This window comes from Carya illinoinensis, chromosome 2, assembly GCF_018687715.1.
Source record: "Carya illinoinensis cultivar Pawnee chromosome 2, C.illinoinensisPawnee_v1, whole genome shotgun sequence".
Classification (NCBI taxonomy): Eukaryota; Viridiplantae; Streptophyta; class Magnoliopsida; order Fagales; family Juglandaceae; genus Carya; species Carya illinoinensis.
This window is the reverse complement of record NC_056753.1, coordinates 34,042,372-34,053,867: the sequence shown is the minus strand read 5'-3', so window position 1 is coordinate 34,053,867 and position 11,496 is coordinate 34,042,372. Positions and strand designations below refer to the sequence as shown.

The 11,496-nt window shown below is 38.7% G+C and overlaps 1 protein-coding gene across 1 annotated transcript; it reads right to left on the bottom strand.

Annotated features, from left to right (window-relative positions):
* Positions 1–7,088: 7,088 nt before the first annotated feature.
* LOC122301199 (transcription factor TCP9-like) lies at positions 7,089–9,145 on the bottom strand. The gene is made up of 2 exons (XM_043112382.1): positions 8,988–9,145; positions 7,089–8,838 (listed from the first exon to the last, which is right to left on the bottom strand). The coding sequence occupies exon 2, from the start codon at positions 8,810–8,812 to the stop codon at positions 7,784–7,786; it is 1,029 nt and encodes a 342-aa protein (XP_042968316.1). The 5' UTR covers positions 8,813–8,838; positions 8,988–9,145; the 3' UTR covers positions 7,089–7,783.
* Positions 9,146–11,496: the final 2,351 nt, after the last annotated feature.

Below are 11,496 nucleotides of genomic sequence, written 5' to 3'. Positions count from 1 at the left end.
ACAGCAACGTCACAGTGAAAATTCACTGTGGCCGTGGGTTTGAAAAACCCACTTTTGAACGGGGACAGACTAGGACACGAGATTGATAAGGAATGGTCTAGGGATGGTTGTGAAGCTATTGGAAGTGATGAACGGCCGTGGGTGGCGGCGGAATGGCCGGATTACCCAAAACGGAAACTAAGCTCGTAGGAGCTGTTCCGGTGGTCGTTGGAGGCCGGAAATGGGTGGGTTAGGACGGCAATGAGTCGGTGATGAAGTGGGGAAGAAATGGTGGCCAGAGGTGGAGCGACGGCGGCGGATCGGAGCAAAATCCGTGCGCCTTTCTTGGAGCTTTTCCGGCCAAACGGCCGGCCGGTTGGGGGTGGGTTTTGGAGGGGTGGTGCACCGGAGGGAGAGGAAGAGAATGGGACCGGTGGGAGGCCGAACGGTGGCCGGACGGCAGCGGTAGGGGCTGGGGAAGGTGACGCCGGCGTGAGGGAGAGGGAGGAGAGAGAGAGAGCACGGGGGGGTCCGAACGCGGGAGAAGAAAAGAAAAAAAAAAAAAAGAAGAAAAAAGAAAAAGAAAGGAAAAAGAAAAGAAAGGAAAAAGAAAAAGGAAAAAGAGAAAAAAGGAAAAAGATGTGAAAAGAGATGAGGTCCAGTCCTCACTCCGGGAAAACGAAACAAACCACCAAAAAGATTAAAACCACAAAACAACAAAAAGAAATAAAACACAACCTCAAATAAAATAAATTAAATTAAAACCCAATTTTTAAAACACAAATAAATTAAAATAAAATAACTGATATATTAATTAAAATAAAAACAACCCTTCAGTGAAAATACACGTAAAAGCGGGTCATCACATAAGGCCTTTGTGAAGATGTCGGCTAGCTGAGTTTGGGAGGACACATGAGTTGTAGTGACAGAGCCTGCTTGAATTTGATCTCTAACTAAATGACAGTCAAGTTCAATATGTTTTGTTCTCTCAAGAAACACTGGGTTGGCAGTAATGTGAAGTGCCGCTTGATTGTCACAAAAGAGAAGCAGCTTGAGGATGATAGATGCCAAGATCAGTGAGGAGATAACGAAGCCAAGTTAATTCGGAACATATGGCAGCCATAGATCTGTATTCAAATTCAGCTGAAGATCGAGAGACAACTGTTTGTTTCTTGGATTTCCAAGAAACTGGAGAATCGCCTAAAAGGATACAATAACCCTTTATTGAGTGACGAGTGTCGACACAAGATGCCCAATCCGAATCACAATATGCCTTAAGCTGTAATTGAGAAGAAGAGGAGAGTAGAATGTCTCAACCAGGGGCTGCTTTGATGTATCTAAGAACTTTGTAAGTTGTTGCCAAATGAGAAGATCGCGGGCTATCCATGAATTGACTTAAGAGTTGAACAGCAAAATAAAGATCTGGTCGTGTAACCGTCAAATACAGCAATCTCCCAATTAACCTTCGGAACAAGCTGGGATCAGTGAGAGGAGTGCCTTCATCCCTCCGGAGTTTAAAATTCTGATCCATGGGAAGCTTAAGAGCCTTGTAACCAAGCATGCCTGAATCAGCAAAAATATCCAAAACATACTTCCTTTGACATATATGGATGCCTTGAGAAGATCGAGCAATTTTCAAGCCCAAAAAATATCTTAAACAACCAAGATCTTTAATTTTGAACTTGTGATTCAAAAAAGATCAGAGTGAATCAATGGAGTTTTGACAAGTACTAGCAACTACAATGTCATCCACATAAACCAATAAAGCAGTATAAGAAGTCTCATCATGTTTAGTAAACAAACTATAGTCAGTTTTGGATTGAATAAAACCAAAGTCAATGAGTAAGGAAGAGAATTTGGAATACCACTGCCTAGAGGCTTGTTTAAGCCCATAAAGACTTTTGTGTAGCTTACAAACTTGGTTGGGTATTCCTTTGTCATACCCAAGTGGTTTTTTTATATAAATTTCCTCGGTTAAGTCACCATTGAGGAAAGTATTGTTTACATCAAATTGGTGTAAAAACCATTCTTTGATTGTTGAAACAGTAAGCAAACACCTCACGGTGACAAGTTTGGCTACTGGTGAAAAAGTTTCGGTATGGTCAATACCTTCAAGTTAAGTATAGCCCTTAGCTACTAAACGAGCTTTTAATTTCTCCACAGTACCATCATATTTGAATTTTATTTTGTAAACATACTTACAATCTATTGCTTCTTTTCCAACAAGAAGATCAGTGACTGTCCAGGTATGGTTTTGTTCCAAAGTTGCAGTTTCAGCTTCCATAGCTTGGCACCAACTAGGATCTTTTAAAGCTTGCTTATAAGATGTAGATTTAGAATGGATTGAAATGGAGGAAGTGAAAGCTTGAAAAGATGGGGTAAACTTTTGATAGGAGATGCAATTAGATAAAGGAAAAAGCTTACCATGAGGAGCAACAAGAACCTTGGAACCCGATTGGTGAGACGAGCTAAGCAATACCTGTTGGCAATGAAAATCTTATAAGTATTTTAGTGTTGTCCTAAGTCTAGTTGACCTTCGAAGGGGGGCAATTGAAGGCTGGGTATGGGTGGTGTCAGTGGAAAGGTTCAGAGAAAGGGATGAGGAAGTGGTATCGTGTGGGGAAATAGAACTAGTAGAGCTATCAAGTGAAGGACCAACAATGGATTGAAAGGTTGGGGGATGAAGATTTGTGGGAAAAATACAAGGAGCAAGGAAGTTGGGATGGAAAATTGGAGCAGGTGGAGGGGGTTGAGAAGGGATGGAAGAAGGTTGTTGGAATGAAAAAATATGCTCATGGAAGACAACATCTCGTGATGTGAAAATGGAGTGATTTTGAAGATCTAAAAGTTTATAGCCCTTGGTTCCAAAAGGATAACCAAGGAAGATACATTGGCAACCTCGGGGGTCAAATTTCTTCCTACCGCTAGAAATGGTGGCTGCAAAACACAATAAGCCAAAGACTCTCATATGAGCATAAGCCGGTTTAGTAGTAAAAAGAAGCTCATGTGGGGTTTTAGTTGCCAAAAGTGGGGTTGGAAGTCTGTTAATGATGTAAGTGGCTGTTAAAATATACTCATTCCAGAATTCTAAAGGTAAAGCAGCCAGAAATCTAAAGGCACATGCGACGTTTAATAAATGTTGGTGTTTCTTCTCAATAATGTCATTTTGTTGAGGGGTTTCAACACAATTTTTGTGATGAATGATGTCATTTTTATTATAAAAAAATCCTTTATTTGAAATTCAACACCATTATCACTTCTTAGAACTTGAATTTTGACACAAAACTGAGTTTCAACTAAGTTGTAGAAAGTTCCAATACATGTTCTGGTTTCAGCTTTAGTCCCAAGTAAATATAGCCAAGTGGTTCTTGAAAAATCGTCCACTATTGTTAAGAAAAATTTAAAACCATCATGAGCAATAGTAGAACTAGGGCTCCAAAGATCACAATGTATCAACTCGAATATCCGAGAAGAAGCACGAGAATTGTCTAAGAATGGAAGGCGATGAAATTTAGCCAAAGGGCAAATAGTGCAAGGTTTGTCATTAATATTTAAAAGGGTAGTGATAGGCTTACTACCCTATCACTACCCATTTACTACTTATAAGATATTAGGAATTTCTTATTTTTTTATTATTTTCTTTTAAGTATTTTTTTAATATCCTTAGCCATTAAGAAAAGATTTAAAAATATATAATTTTACTAATAGGCACTTCCTTAACCATTAAGTAAAATAAAAAATTAAAAAAAAATTGAATACAAAATGAGTAGTAAATAGGTAATAAAATAGTAATAATCCTATCATTTTCCTATTTTAAATATAGTTATTTACAATAGGATCAGAGATTAATTGCAAACGAGACAAAGATAAGTGACCAAGTCGATAATGCCAAAGGTCAGAACCATGGATAGTATGTGTAACAGGTTTAGTAATGTTAAAAACTTGAATATCTTTTTGAGAATGCTGTGAAAGGAAATTGGCTAAAGCTGAAGGAGGGACTGCTGTGCAGAGTAGGTGGTAGAGGCCATTCCTTAGCTTACCATTCCCAATCGTTGTCCAAGAGTATAAGTCTTGAATAAAATAATAGTTGGAAAAAAAATAGTAAGCAACAATTATCAGAGGCAACCAATTTGGTTGCTAAAATCAGATTGAACGAAAAAGAGGGTACGCATAACACATCCCTCAAAGTGATTGTATCAGTTAATTTGACATTACCAATATTAGTAACAGAGGTTGAACTGCCATTTGGAAGAGTGACTAAATATGAAACAAGTGAGGTGATATGCGTGAAAAGTGAGGTACTACAGATCATATGATCTGTGGCACCTGTGTCTAGGATCCAATGGGAAAATGAAGTGTGTGAAGATAATCAAAAAGAACTACCAGACATCTTAGATGAGGAAGGTGGAAGCAGAGAGGATGAAGGCTTGATGCTCGAGTTAAGAACAGTAGAAGCAATAGAAGCATCTTTTGGTTGAAGCAAAGCTATGAGTTGCTGCTACTGCAGCTTGGTTAAGCCCACCCTTTTGTCAATAGCACCATTTAGGTCAGAATCAATAGAAAAAGTTGTTTGATTAGCAAAGACACCAGAGGTATGAGGTTTGGAGTGGAACTTGTGGCCTGGAGGATATCTATGCAGCTTGTAACATCGTTCAAAGGTATGCCCAGACAAATTGCAATGTGTACAAACAGGAATCTCAACATTACCAAGCCTAACACAGTTGTCCATAGAATGGCCATTGATCTTGCAATGGGTACAAAATGGTCTTTCTCTTCTCAATTGAGGGTTAGATTTAGATGTGGGTTTTGAGGTGGGATAAGGTTTTCTGGTTGCTAAGGCCATGGGTTCAGAAGAGGGAATGGTGGTGGTCATAAGATGATGGTGTTCTTGTTGTTGTATAAGGGAAAAGACTTTAGTAAGAGGTGGTAAGGGGTCCAATAACATGATCTGGTCACGAACAGAGGAGTAAGACTCGTGTAGCCCCATCAAAAATTGAATAACACAATTACGTTGGTATCGGTCCAAGAAGACTTTCATTGTGCCACAATTACAAATAGGTAAAGGGTCATAAGTAGAAAGCTCATCCCATAGAGTTTTTAATTTTCCATAATACACACTCACTGAATCGTGATCTTGAAGGAGACCTACGAGAGCTTTTTGTAGTTGAAAGATCCCAGGGCCATTTTGCTGGAAAAATCGATCTTGAAGGTCCAGACACATTTCCTGGGCGTCATCCACAAACACAACGCTGGATTTAATAGAAGGGCAGACTGAATTCTGAATCCATGAGACAATCATATCATTGCAACGCTTCCATGGTTCAAGTAAAGGGTATGATGGGTCAATTGGTTTCAGAAGAGAGCCAGTAATGAACCTAAGTTTGTTTTTCACACAGAGAGCCCTGTGCATGGCACGAGATCAAGTTTCATGGTTTTATGTGGTGAGTAGTTCGAAAACAAGGGTGATGGCAGGGCTGTCACCATGATTGAGGCGGAAGGGGTTGGTTGGGTCGCTGAGATTTGAGTGAGATTTGGAGGGAGTTGGTGTGGAAGACGAGTCAAGGTTCTTCATGAATACGAACCCTCAATGACTCTTAGATACCATGTAAGGAAAGTAAAAACAATACGAAAAATAGAGAGCAAGGTCGATGGAGAAGAAAACTTTTTTTCTGGCGTATTACCTTTTTCGTATATTCACCATTGCAGCAAAGCAATGGTTGTAGTAATGTACAGATATGAATCATAACCAAGTAATAGAATTCATCTAACTGTCCTACTGCTGGCTAGTAAAATGTAAAAGAAAATAAAAAGGTAAAAAAATATATTAAAATGTAGAAGGCTAATTAACAACATGTAACTTGCAATACCACTAGTAGTTTGACTTATATCCTCTAACAGTTATTGGATTTTTTTATTGTAATCACATCGGACAGATACTGACTGATATCAATCAACCCAAAAAAACAAACACAAACACGTGAGGTTTTTGTACGTGTTCAGACCACCTTGTTGTCGTCTGTAGGTATACATATATAGGAGGATCTGGGGGATCCGTTCATTTGTCTCGCTTCTTTTTTTTTTTTTTTTTGAATTTTTTTTAAATTTTTTTTACAGAAAATATTATTTAATTATATTGTAAATTTTATTCATTTTTTCAAAATATTTAAAAGTGTAAAAAAATTAATTTAAAAAAATATTTAAAGTGTTTTTTTTTACTTTTTTCATATCATTTTTTTAACACTTTTAAATATTTTAAAAAAATAAATAAAATTTACAATATAATTAAATATAATTTTTTTAATTTTTTTATAAAAAATTTTAAAAAAAATAATAATAACGAGATCCCTAACATTGTCCTTAAAGCCAAACCTTTTGTCCAACAACAGTTGCTCTCCCTCTCTCTCTTTTCCGTATGTTCTGATTGTCCTTTTATCCCAAATTTATGACTACCATGCAATTTACCCTCTTAGTTTATCTCCAAAACTTTTTTTGTTCTATTCTTTTTTATATATTTTGGATTTCTATTTTTACATGTACTCTTCATGTTCTTATATTTATTTATCTTTCTTATGTTCATTTTTTAATTTTAGAAAATGCTTGGGCCACCGAGAGGTGGTTCCAAGACATTTTTCCATTAATTTTTCTTTTTATTTAATGATTAAAGAAGTATTTTTTAATAATATGAATTTTTTTAAAAAAAATATTGAGAGTATAAAAAATATATAGACAAAAATAATAAAAAAAAGGGAGGCAAGTAACCTTCTCGATGGAGTTTTTCTGGTGTGGTGTAACACCATCTTTAAGTTTTTAAATAATTTTAATATTTTATATAAAAATAAGTTTATTTAAAACCTCTGCCCCACGCATTATAAAAATTAAAAAATATAACACATTTATAGCTCTTTTAACAGCTCTCATTCGGATCATATTGGCTTTAAGGACAACTTTGGACAGTGAAATGAAAATTCTTTATTTTAGATAAATGTTTAAAATATTATTTTTTAATATAATTATTATTTTAAAATTTAAAAAAATTAAATTAAAATTTAAAAAATTAAATTATTTATTATATTTTATATAGAAAATTAAAAAAAATTATAATAATAAAATAAGACATAAATTTTATGTATCATTTCATTTGTCAATACAGACCACAGAGGCAAAATGGTGATGTAACTTCGAATGAGAGAAAAAAGAAATGATACAATTTCCGCAACGAATTGATACGAAAACTTTACGTAACGAATTAAAAGTGCAACGAAAATACGTCATCACATTGTCATTTCCAATTTCCGAACCATGGTGCATCAGATGGCCCCATCAAAGCCACGTCACATGGACCCCTAACTACAAAAGAGGCGGACGTGTTGCGGAGAAAAATAAACTGCGGCCCACAGTTTGAAGCTGAGCAATCGACACGTGGTCGAATCAAAACCAAAAACATCACACCACCTGTCACGATCAGACCACCAAACCCGTAAACACATGAACACAAATAGGGACCACAGCGACCGCAAAGAACGCATTGGGTAGAAGCAAGAATAGACGGTCCCGTAGGGCCCACCCCACCTCCGCACCTTGGGGCCCGAGCTCATCCCTCACATTCACATGAATGATGTCAGGTGGCCCCGGCTCACACTCTCCTTGCACAGTCCACGGAACAGCACCTCTTCTTGGTTTGACCCCACTAGACACTTGGTCCCCACTTCACACGTGCCCTCACCAAACTCAAGCTTGCGATTCCCTCACGCGCCCACGTGCGACTCCTCGAACGCTGGAAAGAGCTCCGACGCAGCAGTAAATTTCAGTCCTTGGAAGGTCGAGATAGAAACGGAAGCTCCCGTTTTTCGTAAATCTCCAGCGAAAAGTCTCTCAGCATCTGAGTGGTCGAAGTAATTGTTGTACTCGTACCGGCTGTGTTGCTCGTAATGGTAGTGGCCGAGCTTGAACATGAAGCTGCTGAGTTGGCTTGGATTTGAATTGTCGCGGGAGTATTGGCCACGGAGGAGACGAATGACGATATGGGCCTCGCTGAAATGTTTATCAGAGGCGTCGCCGTGGCTGGGAATGTAAATATGTGAGGCTGGTTCGAAGGTCCCGCAATGGAGGCCATAGGCGGCACCATGATGAATGTGGCCGGAACGATGGCGTTGGAGGGTATAGCCCACATGGGGACGACCGGTTGCACTTTTTGTTGTTGGGCGGTGGATATTGGGGCGAGACCTGACGAGACCGAAACGGGGTCGTTTATATCTATGTAGTCGCTGTTAGAGGGTCGTTTGCGTTTCTTCTCAACCGTTGGGTCGCTGTTGGGTGCGGCTGTGGTGGGGATTTTGAGGGTCCCATTGACGGAGAGAGCGATGGCGGGGATGGTTCCGGTACCCGTGGCGGCGATAATGGCCGGTTCGGCGTGTTCTAAGAGCCACCGGATGGTCTCTCCGTCTGATTTGTGGCCCAGTTCCCGCGTCAACTGAAAGATCCGAGCCGCGCACGCGGCGGGCATCCGGATCCTCCGTCCGCGACCCTCCACTTTCGTGTGACGGTCCTTCGTCGAGGGTCGCTTCGGTACAGTCGGTTGATCCATAACCGCTTTGCTGTCCGTCTGCATCGTTACACCTGCCGGAACGTGCACGGACACCGGCATCACCTGCATCGCAATTGGCGTCTCCTCCGTTCCCGGCTCTTCTTTCGGCGATGTGGATGTGGTGTTGCTGATGGGTCCCTCTTTCCCGTAGTGGTTACTTAGTTCCGCTTCTCGCCCACCGTTGACTTCAAAACCAACGGCTCTTGTAGCTTTATCCTTTTGAAGCTCTTGTTCCCCAACGGCAGCCATATTTGGAGTTCGGAGAGAACTATCACCTACCACCAAAACTCAGAAAAGAACAAGCAGAATTCAGAAAGAAAAACACTTTAAATTCCAAGAAAGTAAAATGTTTTCTGCGAAAAGGTTCGGGAACTTTCTCGGTAAAGTACAAAGAATATCGTCCTATGTCTGTTTATCTACGTACGTCGGAAACGAAGGAGAACACGGCTAGACTACAGAGCGAGAGAGAGACAGGGAGGGGGTAGAGAGTCGAGGGACGAATCCTTATCCTCCTCGCTACTCGCTACACACGTTGGAATCAATATTAGAGAACCCCCCGTCTGCGTATATATTAAGGGGAAATGGAATAAATAGAGAGAGAGAGAGATGGCCTTGCCCTGGTGTCTGCAATCTTGGGCAATTGCAGATCACGCAGGTGGTTGGACCCACCAACGACGACACGTGGTGGCTCCCTCTTCACATGTTCGTCTGTTCGGCTTGGGTCAAAGGTCGTGATGACGCCAATGAGCCTAATTTTATTTTTTATTTTCATCTTATTTAAGTTATTGTGATTGTAGCTAATTTGCTTCGTCTTTTGCATGACGTCATTTAGAGCATTTATATCTCATTTTTTATTTTTATTTTTATAATTTAATTTAAAATTACATTTTTTTCAAATTTTTTTTAAATTTTATTTATTTTTTAAAAATCTCTCACATCCCATTTCTCATTTCTATCTCTATTCTATTAAATAATATTTCTCTATTCTTTTTAATTATTTTTTTTCTCTTTTTTATTTATAATCTTAATTACTAACTCTTTTGTCTTATTATCTTTTTTTTTTCAAATATCAATTTCTATTAAAGTTTTTTACGGTTTTGACTATCAAATACAATATTTTTTTAACCGAAATTCGTATTATAAAAATAGTAATTTGTATCTTTTAATTAGTGTATTTTCTAACGTGATGGCCATATTTTATTATTTAGTATTGTTTATTTGTTTTTTTAATGGTCTTAAACCTAGTCACGTATTGAATATAAAATTTCCAATCATTTTTTTTATGGTAACAGTAGCCTCGTATTTCTTTGATGTAATAGTGAATTAAAAATTTGAGGTAATTTATAATTATTTCTGAAATTGTAGCATCTAATTTACTTGCACAAAAATATAACAGGAAACTATCATCAAAAGTACAAAAAAAAAAATTACATTACGATCAATCCAAATCTCGGACATTACTGCATCTCATCATGATTTCGCTCTGGAGTTGCTAGAAATATAGACGCTGCATTTCTGGCATGACACTCACATCCATCATCATAATGTGTTGATTTGATTCATTCGTTTAGGAAAATCAGCACAACATTTCTGTAATGGATTTTCACACCAACCAAATAGTATATGAAGGAAAATCATCACAGAAAAATTTCTCTAGTGATTTTGACAGCAACCAAACATCATATTAAGGAAAATAAGCACAATCATACTCATGGAGATGTTCGATGCAACAAAACATATGAAGGAAAAATCATCACAGGAAAATTGCAGCAACCAAACATTAATTTATGGAAAATTAGCATAGAAATTTCTGCAACAACCGAACATATGAAGGAAAATCATCACAGGAAAATCGTAGCAACCAAACATTAGAGGAAAAAAAATTAGCACAGAAATCTCAATGGAGATTTTCCCATCAACCGAACAGAGGAAGGAAAAAAATGACAGAAAATCATATCACTTTTCGGGGTTCCCAAACAGTATATGAAGGAAAAAAGGGAAAAAACTCCCTACAAAATTTTCACAGCAACCAAACGGACGCCGATAGGAAAATCAGAACAGAAAACCAATCACATTTTCGTAGCAACCAAACAGAAGCCAATAGAAAAATTAGAACAGCAAAATCTCCAACATTTTCGTAGCAACCAAGCAGGAAAATTTAGGAAATAGACACACGAAAAGCATCTAAAAATAGATTCACAGCAATTACACATCGGTGAAAAAATTAAAGAAATACGGATCTCATTTTCACAACAACCAAACAACGGCTCCAAAATGAACATTATCTCAGATTTCCCAGCAGCCAAGCACTAGAAAAAAATAATATCCAAAATGCAAAAACAGATCCCACATGCTGAAGGTATAATTAGATTTGCACATACCAAATACTCAAAGGGAAGAGGTTTTAGACATAGAGAGGAAGAGTTACCGTTCAGTGGGAGAGGATAGGGGTGAAAACCGACCTTATCGGCGCGATTTTTGGCTAAAACCGACGCCGACCGATGAGGTGAGATTCGCCGGAGCAACCGACCGTAACCGGTCGATGGGGAGGAGGAAAACCGTCCGTATCTACTCCGGCGGTTCTATGGCGGTTCACGGTCGGTTCTCGGTTCCTCTAGCGGCGCTGGTGCTCGGAGAGAGTAGAGAGAGACAGAGTTACAGAGAGAGAGAGAGAGAGAGAGAGAGAGAGAGAGAGAGAGAGAGAGAGAGAGAGAGAGAGAGAGAGAGAGAGAGAGAGAGAGAGAGAGAGAGAGAGAGAGAGAGAGAGAGAGAGAGAGAGAGAGAGAGAGAGAGAGAGAGAGAGAGAGAGAGAAGCTGTGAAACCTAGGTGAATCGGGGAAGAAGAAGAAGAAGGAAGAAGGAGATCAAAACGACGCCATTTGGTTTTAAATCCAACGGCGTCGTTCTACTTATGTTTTTTTTTTTCGTTTATC